This window comes from Lactuca virosa, chromosome 4 (assembly GCF_052849685.1).
Source record: "Lactuca virosa cultivar CGN04683 chromosome 4, Lactuca_virosa_CGN04683_v6, whole genome shotgun sequence".
Classification (NCBI taxonomy): domain Eukaryota; kingdom Viridiplantae; phylum Streptophyta; class Magnoliopsida; order Asterales; family Asteraceae; genus Lactuca; species Lactuca virosa.
Window position 1 is genome coordinate 336002000 of NC_136429.1, and position 17765 is coordinate 336019764.

A 17765-nucleotide genomic window follows, 5' to 3' on the forward strand; every position below is an offset into this window, starting at 1 on the left:
GTCAAGTCCTTTCGTAACAAAAACTTGATTTGGAGTACTTTGGATATTTGGAGACACAACAGTTTTTTCTTCTAAATTATCAATTCCATTTATTTCAACCACTTTTTCAAGTTTAGAAGATTTTTAAAAAATCAAGTTCCTTTTTGGTTCATTATCATTTATCACAAAATTGGAACAATCAATCTTATTTTTTTAATAAAATCTCAATAATCACACTTTCATCAGAATCAGAATCAATCTCACCTTTACGATACTCCTTATAATTCAATTTATTACACATCAAGATATTTTTTCATTTGAGTTCTTTTTTATTTATTTTAGTTTCTTCAGTTAGTAAATCATTCATCAATTTCTTTATTTCTTTTGTTTAAAAAAATTCTTCAAAATTTTCTAAACCAACCTTATAATCATCATTTAAGGATTCGTTAGAAGACACCAAAGATTCACATTCATAACATTCTGCATGTATTTCTTCTTCTTGAAATTCTAAGAATGTTATCATTTTCTTGTGCATTTCATCATACATTTCGTAGTTTAGATAAAGTTGAGTGATATGTTTGTATAATCGTTTCACAATTTGGCCAAAGATGTTTCGTTGTTTCATATGCATCCTATTATCAGAATTCAAAATACATGAACTTTTGACTTTTTCAGATCCTTAATCCGATCCTTAATCTTTTGCATGAACTTTTGAATTTTTCAGATCCTTAATCTGATCCTCTTCCACTACCAAAGTGTTTCCATGAACTTTTGACTTTTTCAGATCCTTAATCTTTTTCATGTAGTAGGCTTCATTTTTCTCTTTCTCATTCTTCTCATTTTGCTTTCGCAGCATACACTCTTTTGCAAAATGGTTCTTCCCATTGCAATAATTGTAGTTATATCCAGAATCACCAAACAATTTATTTTCCTTTTCCCTTCTTCTTGTTGATAATTTTTGACTCATTCGCCTTTGTTCTTTTCAGCGTACGAATTTCCTCCTTTGTAGCCATTTCCTCCTCCACCAGTCCTTGCATTACCACTGCCTCTGAACTTTGAAAAATTATTCTTAAAGAATTCATTGGATTACTGGCAATGAGAGCCTTTCCTCACTGGTAAATCTATCATCTGTCGCATCTGAGTCATAATCATCACAAACTACCTTTTCATTGGACTTTCTTTCTTTCTTAATTTCTCCTTTCACAACCAAAGCTAAAAGACACTTATCTTTTGCATTTTCCATGACTTCATCTTCATGAGATCTTAAAATACCGACAACTTGTGCTAATGAGTAATTCTTGAATTGTTCAGGTGTCTTCACAGTTGATGGTTACATCTTCCATTCTGAACGTAAACTGTTCATGAATGCCACATTTTCTTCAATCGTTTCTCTCTACAATTTTTACGTCAACATTCTGCTAAGTAAATGATTAAATCTACTTGCAACTTGATCAATTATCTCTCCAGGCCTTCTATCAAAAAGATACAAACTCCGAAAGTAATGTTGTTTACATAGAATGAGTTTGATTGGCATCACTAGAGTAAATTTCCTTCAGTATCTCCTAAATTTCATGAGCTAAGAGCTTACTAGTTTGAGTGTATCTGGTGGAAGTACAAATTTAGAATTCAAATCAAAACGAGTAATGGAACAACGAATTCCGGATCAAATTGCAATCAGATTGCAAAATGCAGAATAGATCTACAAAACAATGTAACAAAAAAAGAACTCAAGAACACGAATGAAATTTAATGATTTGAAAACAACTCAGAGAAATCCTTGCTCTGATACCATTTGTAGGATCAATAGATTCTAGAAGATAAAAATCGTGTTTGAACACGAAAAATTAAATGAACACAAACAAGTAAACATGATATGATTTTCAATTAGAAAGTAAGAAGCTCAAATTACAATATGACGTAAGAACATCTCAAAAATATATTGTCTCTATCTGACTAACATCCCTTATATATATGATACATAAAAGGAGTCGGTTAGAAAATGAACAATAAGGTCACGACACCACAGGTTGTCAATACAACTAAGTAAACAACACTGCGAAGCCTAGTAACAAACTATGAAACAAAACTTGTTTTCGTATTTACAAGTTGAAGACTACAAATTACAAAACTACGAAAATTTTCGCATACAGACTCAAACACAACACCTACAAAAGACGAGACCTAACGCCCCTTTAACAAATCACATGTGCATTGCACATTTTATTCTTTAGATATATCTTTTGGCATTGCACATTTTATTCTTTAGATATATCTTTTGTGAATTAAGATGTGTTTCGCTTTCTATCATGAGTTGTGTTCATGTTAGTTTGTTGTCTTTGTTGTGATTATACCATCTTTTTTGTTTGTATATCATAAGCACCAATTAATACCGACATCCAAAACTCTATGCAAATTAGCTTCGCCCGACTTGTGCATCGTTTTATAGTAAAATATTGACAAGTTCCAAAATTTCAACAATTTTTGTATGTTTTAATTGGTTTTCCTTCATGAATATAACAAAAACTTGATAACCAAATATTAAACATACCCCGTGACAATCCACTAACTATAACCTAAAGATCAAGGATTAGATCCCACAAACTTATACAAAACATGAATCCTACATAGAAATGCAAGTATCCAATTGTGATTAAAAGAAAATGACAAATCTAACAATAAAAAAAAAAATAAAAACATTATTCAGATACTTACATTTGAATAAGCACCATAAATATCGTGTATGTAATGTGATTTAAATGTTTAACTGTGATTTAAATGTTTAACTGACACAAAATTGTTTCTCGATTTATGAGTTTAATATTATTATGAATTTATAAACTTAAAAAACAAAATACACAGTAAGAACTAAAATTTAACAAAAAAAACAACACTTAATATTTGTGTCTTACAAAACATAGGAAGCAACTGTGAGCATATACAAATTTTTGTCCCATGTTTGTAAGTATGTGTGTATGCTGATGGAAAGGAGAACATGTTAATCTGTCAAATCCTGGTTGGCCGCGTTGTTGCCGGATCTTGGTCGACGTAGAAGCTCAATCAACGTCTCCGCCTGTCCATCCAACAAAATTATTAACCAATCAAATCATCCTTCTTAAAACGACAAAAACCAACCATTAACTAAACACACTCTCTTTAGAAACTATATTAAATGCCATATTTTATATTTTTTTCAACCCGTTTATTAAATATAGGTCCACAAAATGGTCCATTGAAGTTGTAAAAGGGACCAACTATCGAATCAATTTAAGAAATAATACAATTAATAGACTCACTTTTAATTTTTTATTCATGGTTCATTAATAATCTATGTTTGATGTAAATATTTAAAACTAAGATTGGGTTAAGAGAATATTCGTGAATCATTTTATGTAAAAGATTAGATTATTGAAAAATAAATGAGTTTGTAATTGTATGAATACTTTTGCACTAAAGTAATCAAATAGTAAAGTCTTAAAATAATAATAATAATAATAAGAGAAAAGTGAAGAAAAAGTGAATTAATTTTACCTTTTGTTTAGCTCGATTGGTACCAGATTGCGACAGGGCGATGAGGGGAGGAATGGCTCCTTCGCGGGCCACCATAGTCCGGTACACCAGACTCTGATCACATATCTGTAACAATATCACCACCGCTATCTCCTTCTGCCTCTGTGATCCGACCTCTATGATTTCCACCAACACCGGGATTCCTCCTTCCTCCACCAGCGCCGCCCTTGCCTCCGCCGAGGATACCAAAATACTCATCACAAATGCCGATTTGTCCACCATGTTTGATCCGAAATCGGCCATGAGTTCAACCAACGGCTTCATGATCCCCGCCTCTACAGCTCGAATCTTATTCTCCTTCACCGAACACAATGAATACAACGCCGTCGACGCGTCTTTTTTCCCGCGGATGTTTCCACTTTCGAGAAGGTTTACAAGTAAAGGAATCGCTCCTGACCGTCCGATCGCAGATTTGTTTTCGTCTAATTGAGATAAACGGAGTAAAGCACACGCTGCGTTTTCTTTCGCCGTTGATGTTCCGATCTTCAACGCTCTAACCAGCGGTTTGATTGCTCCGGAAGAAGCCAATTGCTCTTTGTTTTCATCGCATAGAGACAAGTTCAAAATCGCCGTCACTCCATACTCTTGAAGCTGCGGATCGGACGAAGAGATTAGCGCAATCAACGGCCTGATTGCTCCAGCTCTCGCGATCTTCAATCTGTTCTCTGGTTTGTTCTTCGCTAAGAGCCGTAACTCCATCGCTGCTTGTTTCTGATCGTCAACCGAACCAGATTCGAGACCAGACACAAGCTGCCGGATTAGATCTTCTGAGTTCTCGGTGGCGCAGGACAAAAGGAGACGACGGCTCTCCGAAGAGGTCGTCGGGAATTCACCTGATCGGTCGCTGTTGCAATCACTAAAAGCGGTGGAATCATCATTTGTGTTGCTAAAATTTCTTCCCATGTATGAGTAATTGGTCTGAATTTGCGTCTCCATCATCAGAACACTTGCCGGAATTGGAAAAAAACTCGTATTGGGTACACCGGTGAATGATTGAATTTAGGTAATAGTTTAGGGTATAGGACACCCTGTACGGATTCAGAAGACAGAGTGGTATGGAGGGGTGGTGATATAGAATAGAAGAGGGGAGAAGAAATGGAGGGCCCGAGGTGACACGTGCGCAACCGTATCTATTCCCAGTAGAGCATACACGTGGGAAGGTGTGGGTCTCCTTCCCTCTACACGCGTGCATAGAAGCTTCATTAATATTTAGACAGGGAAATGACTTCTGGCTTATTTCGACTTTTCGAGTCACTTGAGAGTTGAGCCTACATAAGTAACATTCTGCCATCAATTCACCCATTAATGAACTTCCTGAAAGCTTGATCGAAGTAATTGACTACCATTTCAATGATTAGAAAATAGCTACCATTAATTTAAAGACTTGGTTAACAAATGAGTTTACTCATAACAATCCATCCCTTAAACTAATTGCTAGTTCTTTTAGGTAAGTGATGGTGGAGACTAAGGGTGTGTTCGGCACGTAACGTTTTGTAGCGTTTGAGAGCTTCTAGCTTCTAGCGTTTGACAAAACGCTCCGTTTAAAACAAAAAGTCTCGTTTGGCACTACAAACTTCTAGCGTTTAGTTTAATCAAAACGCTTCAAATCCAAATGCTACTTCATGTAGCGTTTAACAAAACGCTACAAGCTACAAGCTACCCGCTACCTGCTACAAGCTAGTTTTGCCGAACACGTCCTAAAAGTTTAAAGTCAAAGCTTTGGTCAAATTGTATAACAGTTTAGCATAATATCGACTCAACTAGGCATTTGGCTTGGTACTACTGATTTGAACTTCTGGAAATGAGACACACTTTGGAAGGACAAATATACTTTTGATATATGTTCCATGAATGATCTTCTCTTATTTCACTAATATATGGGGTATATATAAAGGCCTAACCAAAACAATATAGTTGTCCGATATACATATGGGCTCAATACAATACAAACTATAAAACACTACCATCCCCTTGTAGTTTAAACGTGAAGATTTTCCTAACGCTTAAACTTGATTTGAAGTCGATGAACAATGTAGATAGAATGTTAGCATACTAGTGTTTAACGGAAAATGAAGAATACAAACACAACTAGTCTAAACCATGTCACAAACAAAGTGAATGTTTATCTCGATGTGCTTGGTTTGTTGATGCTGAATCGGGACAATCATGACTGAAGCAGTGCGATAATGAAGTTCACAAAAAAGATTTTGAATCCAAGAAGTTTCAACCGCGACACTGGCAGCTCCTCTATATTCGGCTTCGACACTAGACCAATAAATCTTTTTTTGTTGTAGACTAGAAGAGGAAGTTTCAGTCAATAAACACATAGTAACCTGATGTGGAACTTCTACTGATTGGAGAAGAGTAAGTAATGAGCCTTCGTGTAGGTGATGCATATAATTGAAGGTGATGAGATGTGGTGCCTTGGATATAAGTCTATAACGAAAGATTCTTTTTAGAACAATAAAGTGAGACTCTTTGGGATCATACATGAATAAGCAAATATGTTAGACAACATATGTGATATATGTTGGTTCTATATATTTAAGAATGATCATAAAATGATATTGTTAATAACATATGATTCTATAAAATCATATCGATATCGATAACAAATAGACACTTAAATTGATATTTTAGAATATGATTTTGATTTTATTAAAATATTACATCTCTTGTGTTTGTTATTAAAAAATAATAATAACATAAATATTTCATATTGTATAAATTAATTTATATCATTTAAATGTTAAAAGATTTATTTTGTGTAGGGTTTTATTTCAAGGTTGTCAAAATTGGGACCCTACGTAGGATCATTTTTGAGTTTGTAAGATCGGGATCGGAATCCTAAGATCCTACAAAATAAAACATAATTTTAACTTATAATTTTAAAAATGAAACATATCTCATACATTCAGTTTTCCGTTCAAAAACTTTAAAAACTTTAAAAACATTAGTCACAACTCACAACACAAAATGATAAACAACAAACTGGTAAAATGTAACAGACATAAAGTGGTAAATTCATTTTTTTCATTTTCATAAAAAAAATCAAGGGAAGATGGGATCAGAACGGATCTCGGTTCTATGTTCGTACCTATGATCACACCCTAAATATGATTCTTATATGATTTGACTTGGTTTTCATGTCTAGGATCATAGGATTGTACGATCCTACGATCAAGATCGCGATTTTGACAACATTGGTTTATTTATTTAATTAAAGAGGTGAGTTGAATAAAACACACACACACACACACACATATATATATATATATATATATATATATATATATATATATATATATATATAAAGGTAAGTTCAATTGAGAAAATAAAAAAGGTTGAGAATAGGGGAATCATTCTCAGCCAATCATTTATCTAACATGTTCACCTTAAAAAAAATGCGCGTGTCATTTTTCATTAAGGGTATCTTTGTAAATTAGCAACTTTTTTATATAGAACTTACATGTTTGTTGTTATCAGTTTCCAATTTGATGATATCTTTAGCTCGTTTGAATCGGATATGAGGAATTCATTATCAAGATTCTTTTCTTTATATAACTCGTTAGCAATTATATGTATTTTTTCCATTAATCGTGAAGTTTCGCATCTGTGTTTCAGTTTTCTTCTTCGTATTCAGTTTCCGATTTGATCAGGTATGTATATCGTTTGAATCGGATATATCGGAGTTCATTATCAAGATTATTGCTTTATATAATTTGTTTGGGATTACGCGTATTATTTTTGTTTTGGAGTTGTTTCATCGAAGTTCATTATCAAGATTATCAAGTTTCGAATATGTATTGGAGTTGTTTCATCGGATTTTTGTTATGTAGTTTGAGATATTAATTTCAAATCGGAGTTGATTTAATTTTCAATCGGATATATCGTTGTAGTTTTTACGCTCTGAACTGAGAGAGATTGCTTAATTACATCATCTGATCGAGCTGATTTGAGTTTCTTTCAGATATTTTGTACGTTAAGGTGAGATATATTCGAAATTAACCAGGTTTTCATATTTACGACTTTTTTTGTGAGATATATTCGATATTAAGATTGTTTTTGTTTATTTATACAGATCATTTGGTTTATTATGTCGAATTCTAGTGTTACTGATGGTGATTTGTATTCTTCTATGTGTGAGAGTGAAGAAGAAGATGTTGAGAACTCATTTTTTGAAGGTATCAGTTATTGAATTATTTTGTTGTTTTTAATTTTGTTGATTATCATTTATTGACATATGAATATGTTCATATGAATAAATTGTTGTCTTATTCATATATGAATAAACGTGTCATAATTGTAATTTCGAATTTATTATTATTTTCGTTTTATTCATATATGAATAAGTTATGTTTATTTTATATATTTTGAATCCTCATGAATTTTATGTATTCATATATGAATGTTTTATTAATCCATTAATAAACATTATTTTTTGTTTTATTCATATGAATTTCATGTATTCATATATGATTGTTTTATTCATATATGATTGTTTTATTCATGCATTATTATATTGATTTAGATTTATAAGTTTTTAGGTGGTGAATCTTCGAGTTCAGTAGATGATGCGCAATATTGTGGAGATATAATTAGAGAACATGTCTATAAGCCAGATGTATCTGTTCAACTTATTCCATTTAAAGGTTTAATCTTTAAATCATTAAAGTTGGCCATCAAAATGTATTCCGAGTATGCTGAAATTGGTGGTTTTGATGTGAGACTGAGCACACAGTGAAAGTTTGATAACAATATTATAAAGAAGAAACATGTTATTTGTAATCATGGTGGCAAACAGAAAAAGAAATCTTGTGACACATTGGGTACAAGTGGTGTTAGGAGGAAACGAAATTCAAATTCAAGAGTTATTGGTTGTCAAGCAAAGATTATATTTGAATCTGTGTATGGAACTCCAAATTATAAAGTTTTTCAGTTTGATGAACTTCACAACCATCCACTTGAGAAGAGAAGTGATTTAAAAAAAAACGAGGCAAATGTCATATTCAGCAAAAGAGTTTATAGTGCGTGCTTCCACATCAAAAATAGGCCCAACTATGGCTCATAAGTTGAGGGCAAGTTTGAGAGGTGGGTATGAGTTTGTAAAGCCCAAAATAGTTGACTATAAAAATTTAAGGAGAGATATCAACAGGGTTATAGGTTATAAAGATGCCCAAATGATAGTAAACACAATGAATGACCGTCGAGCTCACTATCCAAATTACTCATTTAAGTTTAATTGTCAAGATAATGTTTTGGACTGTATGTTTTGGGCTGATGAAATGGAGAAGACATATTATGTTGAATTTGGTGATGTTATCTCGTTTGATGCGACTTTCCGAACAAACAAGTAAGTTATTCTATCTACTTTTTTATCGCTTATTCATATATGAATATTTTAACTTTTACGTTTCATGTTCAGTTTTTATTGTTGAAATTATTCTAATAATATATTGTAATTGTATTCATACATGAATATTTTTATTTTTATTTATGAATACATCAAAAATTGACTTTAATGGACACTTTTTTTGTTTGTGTGTTAGGTATCGAATGGTTTTTGTTCCATTTACTGCTATTGACCATCATAAAAAATCAGTTACTATTGGAGCGGGTTTGCTAAGCAATGAAAGCATTGAGTCCTACTCTTGGTTGCTTAAAGCATTTCTTAAAACTCATGGGAAAGAACCAACACTTATTTTAACCGATCAAGATGTTGCAATAAAACAAGCTATTGAGAATGTTTGTCTTAATTCAAAGCACCGATTATGTATGTGGCATATAATGAAGAACTTGAAAAACAAGGTATTATTTTAATATATTTCAAATATGTTACATAGAATTTAGTTATTCATAGATGAATACACTAATTTTTTCAAATAGTAGTTTATTCATTTATGAATATTTATTGATATTTTACTTATTCATATTTATTCATAAATGAATAAATATAGAAGTTTATATTATTTTTGTTTTAATACAGATATCAGATGATTTATTTACGAACACAGACTTTAGAAAAAGATTCTCAAAGCTTGTTTGGGACATTAATATGAAACCTGATGTATTTGAGGTGAAATGGGGTTTGCTTATGAAAGAATTCAATCTGGAAGACACGGGATGGTTTAAAGACATGTTTACAAAACGTGATTCATGGATACCTGGATATTTTAATGATATTGCAATGTGTGGGTTGATGAAGACTACGTCGAGGGCAGATAGTATGAATTCATTCTTTAATACCTACTCAGAAAGTGGTAATTTACTTTTGAATTTCATGATGAATTACGGCACTGCCATTCAAAAGCAAAGGAATACCCAACGAGAACTTGATAAGGCATCAAAGAAAGCATCATATAAAATGCAAACACCTCGAGAAATAGAACTGAAAACATCAAAGGTTTATACAAGTACATTATTTTTTGAGGTGCAAACGGAAATATATAATGCAAGTTTTTTCTGTACATACTCGTATGTTGGTATTGAAGATGGGTGGGAAGTTTATATTGTGCAACACAACAACACTAAAAGCGAATTTAAAAATGAATTTAAGGTAATTTAATAGTTTTTTTATGAAAAATGTAATGTTTATATATATATATATATATATATATATATATATATACACACACTAAAGATATTTATTTTTGATTTTTTTATTCAAAGATGAATACATAATCATATGTGAATTTCAGTTGTTAAAATATTATAATATTCATAAATGAATGCATCATATTGGTGTATTCATTTATCAATAAAGAATAAATTAAGGTTAGAACATAAACTTATAGAAACTGCAACTTTCAAGAAGAGTCTGTATGGTGAATTTCCAAAATCCCTTTCCAGTTCTTGGTGGTTAAGTAAATCAGCCCAAGTGTTTAAAACTTCTCCAAAAATCTTTGTGCTTGCATATAGACTTTCCATAATTGTTCTGTCTGTTATCTGACCATATTTTGTCTGGACAACCACATCTCTGCAAATATATAATCAAAATGTCATACATTATTATCTATAAAATAATCATCTTTGAATGTCTATAAAATAAAGTTACTTACGATGTATTCCCTTGCAAGTTGAACAACCACTCACAGACAATACTCTCCTGATGTGTCAGTTTAGGTTTTGTGTCTATTATTCTGCATTTGAAAGGTGATTTGAAAGCATCGGCAAGCTTCTTCTCTTTTAGTTCATCCAGATCATGCTTTGATGGTCCTATTTAAGTAGGAATTGCTATAGAGATTGGTTTTGGATTAAGAACATTTTTGTTTGCTAATCTGATAACAACCTTTTGATGGTCGTCTTTGATTTGTTTCTTTGTAAGTGGTTTTTTTGGTGAAGATTCATTAGATTTTTTACTTGAAGTTTGATCTGAATCTTGACTGAGACCTAGACTAAAACTTGGATGAGTATCTGCATGCCAGGAGATTTATCATATAAATAGTTGTAAGTTAATTAGAATATTTTTTTTATATTTTGAAATGTTTTTCCAAATTGTTACCTCCTTCATTTCCTTTTGTCTTGTCAGCTTTTTGTCCTTTTTTTTTCATTTTCTGACTTTTTCTTTCCTGAAAGATAAAGAAATTTGAGTAAGTAATTCATTTGTGAATAAGCAATGTATTCATTTATGAATAAGTAATGCATACCATTATTTATGAATAAGTAATACTATATTTTTTATTTATTTGTATATTGTGTTATTTATTTGTGAATAATAAAACTTATTATATTCATTTATTAGTGAATCAACTATTTACCTCTATCTTCTGCATTTCCTTTCTCAATTTCTGTTTGTCTATTTTCACCTCCATCGTTCGTGTTCTTAGCTTCTGCCCCTCCTTTATTTCCATGTCCAGAGTTTTCCTTGCCTGAAACATATACATCATATATGAATATTTTATATTTTTTACTCATTTACACAGTGTATTATTCACTTATGAATAAACAATGTTATTAAAAAAATAAATATAAATATTGTAATATATTTTAAATCATTCATTTACCTGTATCATTTCCCTTTCTTTTTTCAACTTCTTTTCCTTGTTTATGTACACCTTCTGATTTTTCTTTTTCTGGAAGATCCATTTAATGTTATATATTAAATATAATTAATTAATGAATTAGTGAATAAATAATAAGTTGATAGTAACATGCCTTGAATAACTTGACTGATCAGAGTATTAGTTTTACTTCTAGTCATTGGTGACCCTGGTCAAAATTTAATAAACAAAATTGTTATTGTGTATTAATATTTTTATATATTTTTTTAAAATAAAAGTAAGACAAAATTTACCTATATCAATATTATCCAAAATAGTTTTCATTTCAGGGTCATCCCAGATTTCATCTTCTTGACTATTTAAACTTGAAAATCCAATTCCAAGGACATTATCTACAATGTTGTCAACAACTTCATCCAACAAATTTTCATTTTCAGTTTGTTGAATAGTCTCTTCATGATTATTTGTTTCTTTAGCATCATCATCTTTTTTCTCTTCATCATTGTCATTTTCATTGTTCTTTCCATCTTTCTCTTTTACTTTAGTTTCACCTTCTTTTTTATTCTTATCTCCATCATTCTTTATTCCTTCATTCTCTGCTTCATTTGAATCAAGCAAGTAATCCACTTCCGGTTGACTTCCATCATTATCATTTTCTTCTTCACGATTTCCTTCTTTATCTTCATTTTCTTTTTGATCATTTATTTTTTGACCCATTATTGGTGTCAAATTGATACCTTCAACTCCAGTTTCATTACTTGGAAATTCAAAAAGTGTTGTGCTTTCAGTTTTTTCTCCAACAATTATATTTGTCATATTTTCTTTGAAAATCCTAAAACTTTCCTTTTCAGGGAACTTTGTTATCGCATCATTGAGCTTTGAATTCAGCTTTTCCTTCATCCTCTCAAAACTATTAAACATTTTAGATATTTTTGATTCATATGCCTATGTAATAAAAAGAAGTATGATTAGATATTAATATAATAATTTAATGTAATCATATATTATTAACATGTTCAAACTAATTACCTCAACAGAATGATCTTCATCTTTATCAAAATCATTTTCTTCGAGATCTGTATCTCCTTCATCTTGTTCATTAACAAATTCTTCATTTAATTCTCCAAGTCCAAATCTACCTTCTTCTTGTTCAAATGTCTCTCGATATCTAATCTTCTCTGAACTCCAATAAAAAATTGTTGGATGTTTACGTGTTACCTTTAAAGCTTCTGAGTGGATGTTATCAGCATAGAACAACTGCACATAAATGACAACTAATTGATATTCATATATTAATAAGTAATTCAAACCATTACTTATTCATACATGAATATATATATATATATATATATATATATATATATATATATATTCATATATGTACAAGTAATATTATTTTTTACTGATTCATATATGAATAAGTAATGTAAAGCATAGGATGTAAACAAGTATATTTTTCTTATTCATATATGAATATGTGCTATTCAGTTATGAATAATTAATATTATTAAAAATTGAGTATAAACATTATAATAACTTACCACCAAGAAAGCTGAAGGTCCAACAAAGTAGCTGTTATCTGAGTATGGTATGTATGAGTTCTTTGTTCTGACAAGACAGTCCAAAACATAGCTGCACCAATCTATGTTGTTGACATCTGTTTTTCTTGAAATATAATTCAAAGGAAACAGGTTGCATCTTCGCATTGATGTTGACTCACAAAATGTGTTGACAAAAAGAACTAATAAGTTCAATTTGAAATTGAAATCAACTTCTGTGGTACTAACAATAACTTTTTTGATCGCATTCAATCGGATGATTGATCCTTCTTGAAACTATTGCTTCCATTCATCATAACTAGTATCATCTTTAGGCCATTGATCTAGTTGTGTAAGTATGGTTCCACCTATTGGAATGCCCAACATGTCATGAACAGACTGTGTTGTTACTTTCAGTTGCTTTCCTTCAACATCTATTAGCATTCATAATCAAGTTTTTGAAGAATATAAAATCCCAGCTTCAGTGGTATATTTGTGATTTTCATTTTTAGCAAACTTCCAAAACCCATAGATCTTACACACTCTTTTTGTTTTTTGCTCAACCCAACGATTATAGATAGTAATGACTCTAGTGAACATCTGTTTTTCATCGAGTAAAATTCCTTTACCACTGGTTTTTTTTTCTCTTTCTTGATTGGTGACTCCTTTTTTTTGCCTTTTTTGATGGACGACTACTTTCAAAATTAGATTCTGAATCATGTAGTTGTCATTTTTCAGGAGTTTTCCTTTTTGATGGAATTTTTATGCTTTGATGCTTTCTTTTCTTTGTTTTTTTTTCTTTTTTATCTGGGAAATGAAAACATATAATATTTGAATAAGTTATTGATATATGAATATGATATATGTTTGTTGATTTATTAATATTTATTTATTACAATAATATAACTAGTATATACAATTTTATTCATATATGAATATATTAGATATGATAGGAATTTTGTACCTTTTACATTTTTCCTGTTCAAATCTGTTTCTATCATTGGTGTGGGGTCTTTATCAGAAATACAAATCTTCTTACCTTAATGAAATAGTGAGTAGAAGATAAATAATTTTGAAATACATTTTACAAAGAAAATATTTCATATTCATAAATGAATAAATGAAGATAACAATTATATATATATATATATATATATATATATATATATATATGGAGAGAGAGAGAGAGAGCTAGGTTCAAATGTTTCTAGCAACTATTGTGTGCATTAATGCACCAATAGGAATTTAGGAAATAATAAAATAAATAAATAAATAAATAAGGGTGATTTAGTAATTTGATATATAAATTCCATAAATATTCCCTATAATCTAGTATATTGACTTTTACCCTAATTTCTCCCATATTTATCTACGACCGTTCTTTTTCCCTCACCCCACTTGTGTTTGTGTGTGTGTACGAGAGCACGTTCTTCATCATCGACAAACGCTCCTGCATCCCTCATCATCATCATCATCTCGTGTTGCAAGTGCTACAAGATCACATTCCCTCTTCCTGATGGAAATCCTAAAGTTTCTATATCCATTGGCTATAAACGTGATCGAACAAGATTTGAAGATGAAGATGTTGAATTGATGTCAAGGGATCAGATTGAGAGGTTTTCTCCTTCCAGAAAAGATGGAATTGACGCCTTACAGGAAACTCATTTGCGCTACTATTACTGTGTGTTTCTTCAGAACCTTGGAATTCGTCTTGATATGTAAGCAAAACATTTTAGTTTATACTTTACTTGTATACATTTTTGAAATCAGGCAATAACATAAACTTTTGTCTATTCTTTTGTTTGAGATTAACTTTCTTTCAATTTCACTATAGCCCACAAACTATTATTGGAATTGCTATGGTTCTATGCCACCGTTTTTTTGTCCACAGGTCTCATGCATCCCATGACAGATTTGTAAGTTACCATTTCTCTTTGGTCAAGAAATTTTTGTATCTTAGATGTTAATACTTATTGCATATAGGCCTTATTTCCTTTATTATTCTATTCTACTTTCAAAATGTAATCTTTATCTGAAAGAATTTAATATATAATCTTTATACATTTTGATGCAGCTGATCGCTACTGCTGCTCTTTTTCTTGATGTAAAGTCGTAGGAGACACCTTGCGCTCTGAATGATGTATGGAGAGTGTCCTCTGAAATTTTCCACTAGCAGGAATTCAATGTGCTCTGCTATTTACTCCCTTTGGTGACTTGTTAAACTTTCTATTATCATTCAATCTTTTGATATTACTTTGTATGATTGGTTTGATGAATACCGAGAACGAGTGCTTGAAGCTGAGCAAATGGTTTTGACAACTCTAAACTTTGAGCTGAATGTGCAACATCCATACACACATCTCACATCCATTCTTGACAAATTAGGGCTTGCACAGTCACTTTTGGGAAACCTGACATTGAGCTTGGTCAGTGAAGGGTAAGCCATCCATTTCTTCCTTTTTATGGAGTTAGAAATAAAATGTTGGTTGCTTTTTCATTTTAACTACAGTGGTTATGAGCTGGAGATGGAGGCTGAAGCCAAAGATTCTGAAGATGAAGCATGAGGCATTTTAACTACAGTGATATATTCTTGATAATACAAATTCTTTAAGAATATTCAAAACCATTCTACAAGAATAGTTTATTCTGTAAGAATATTATTGTTGTATTCCGATAGAATTGTAGTTAATTATTTGTATGTTTAATGTCTAGTTGTTACAAGTGTATCACTACAAATTATTTGGCAATGAATTTCTGATAGAAATGGCTTGAAGAATGGTTTGAAGACCTGATAGGAAAGGATTGAAGAATGAATTAAAGGATGATCACACTCACTGTTTAAGAATGTTGTTATTTTTTAAGAATTATACTTGTTATTCTTTCAGAATGTTTGTTATTATTCAATGAATCACAACCATACAATGTAATTATTTGGTATATTATTAGTTTAAGAATCGATTTTGTATATTCTTTCAGAATGTATTTACTAGTTTATGATTGGCATTCTGTCATTCTGACAGAATAAAATCGAAAAATATATTTACTAGTTTATGATTGGCATTCTATCATTCTAACAGAATAAAATCGGATTTTTAAATTTGAATTAATTTAAAATATTCAGATTTTTAAGAATAAAGGAATTAATTATCCCTAAAAATCCGAAAATTTCCTTTTTTAATATAGGTTAATTGACTAAAATGCCCTTATGCTGAAATTTGTGTGATTATATGGTACATGTTATCCTATTCTAATATCATAGACCCTCAGATCATGACCTTTGATTCTATTCCATCTGACGGTCCAGATGTGTGCATTCTGGCACACAATAGTTAGTAAAAACAAAATAACTTAAACCTATATATATATATATATATATATATATATATATATATTCATATGTGAAGATATTGATGATCAATCACCAATTTCAAAAGAAAAATGTTCCAAAACAAAACAACATAAATGTATGAATAATTGTTTCAATAAAGATTAGCTTTTGAATACAAACAAAGCTAAACCATATACATTTATTATTATATGAATACATGAATTCAATAGTTTTTTTTATTATAAAACATATGTAGATTGAGATTGAATTATTCATATGTTAATAGAAGAAAATTATAGCTGGGATATATAAGTTATTCATAAATGAATATAACAGATGTATACATATTTATGTTGTTCCAAAACAAAACAACATAAAGGTATGAATACTCGTTTTTATTCACATATGGTTAGCTTTTGAATACAAACAAAGCTAAGCCATATATTTATTCATATATGAATACAATAATTCAATAGTTTTTTTAATATAAAACATGTACCGATTGAATTATTCATATGTTAATAGAAGAAAATTATAGGTGGGATATACAAGTTATTTATAAATTATAGCAGGGATACAAAAGATATGATATGTATTTTAGACCTTTTTGATTTTTTTGCATTGATCGTGTTTCTCTCATTGTTGGTGAATCTTTATCGGAAATGTTAGTATTCTTACCTTCATTCAATAGTGAGTAGAAGATAAATGAGTTTGATATTCACAAATGAATATCTGAATAAACATATATATTCATTTTCTTGTTCACATATGAATATGTATTTATATTCATATGTGAATAGAACATATATAAGTCATTTTTGTTGTATTCATATTTGAATAATGTATATATGACAGCAAATTATGTTTTATTCATAAGTGAATATAACATACATATTCACAAATGAATATTTGAATAAAACATATATATTCATGTTTTTTATTCACATATGAATATGTATGTTATATTCATATGTGAATAGAACATATATAAGTCATTTTTGTTGTATTCATATTTGAATAATTATATATGATAGCAAATTATGTTCTATTCATATATGAATATAACATACATATTCACAAATGAATATTTGAATAAAACATATATATTCATATTTTTTATTCACATATGAATTTGTATGTTATATTCATATGTGAATAGAACATATATAAGTCATTTTTGTTGTATTCATATTTGAATAATGTATATATGACAGCAAATTATGTTCTATTCATATGTTAATATAACATATATATTCACAAATGAATATTTGAATAAAACATATATCTTCATGTTTTTTATTCACATATGAATATGTATGCTATATTCATATGTGAATAGAACATATATAAGTC

General features: G+C 30.2%; 2 protein-coding genes and 1 pseudogene across 2 annotated transcripts; 2 read left to right on the forward strand and 1 right to left on the reverse strand.

Annotated features, from left to right (window-relative positions):
- Positions 1-2831: 2831 nt before the first annotated feature.
- LOC145108581 (uncharacterized) lies at positions 2832-4628 on the reverse strand. The gene is made up of 2 exons (XM_079045613.1): positions 3508-4628; positions 2832-3049 (listed from the first exon to the last, which is right to left on the reverse strand). Exons 1-2 carry the CDS (start codon positions 4483-4485, stop codon positions 2975-2977), a joined length of 1053 nt encoding a protein of 350 aa, XP_078901739.1. The 5' UTR covers positions 4486-4628; the 3' UTR covers positions 2832-2974.
- A 4203-nt stretch (positions 4629-8831) lies between these two features.
- Positions 8832-10106, forward strand: LOC145106158 (protein FAR1-RELATED SEQUENCE 5-like). The gene is made up of 4 exons (XM_079043184.1): positions 8832-8899; positions 9096-9354; positions 9533-9949; positions 10038-10106. Exons 1-4 carry the CDS (start codon positions 8832-8834, stop codon positions 10104-10106), a joined length of 813 nt encoding a protein of 270 aa, XP_078899310.1.
- Positions 10107-13667: 3561 nt separating this feature from the next.
- On the forward strand, positions 13668-15648 carry LOC145106159 (cyclin-T1-4-like; annotated as a pseudogene).
- The last annotated feature ends 2117 nt before the right edge of the window (positions 15649-17765 follow it).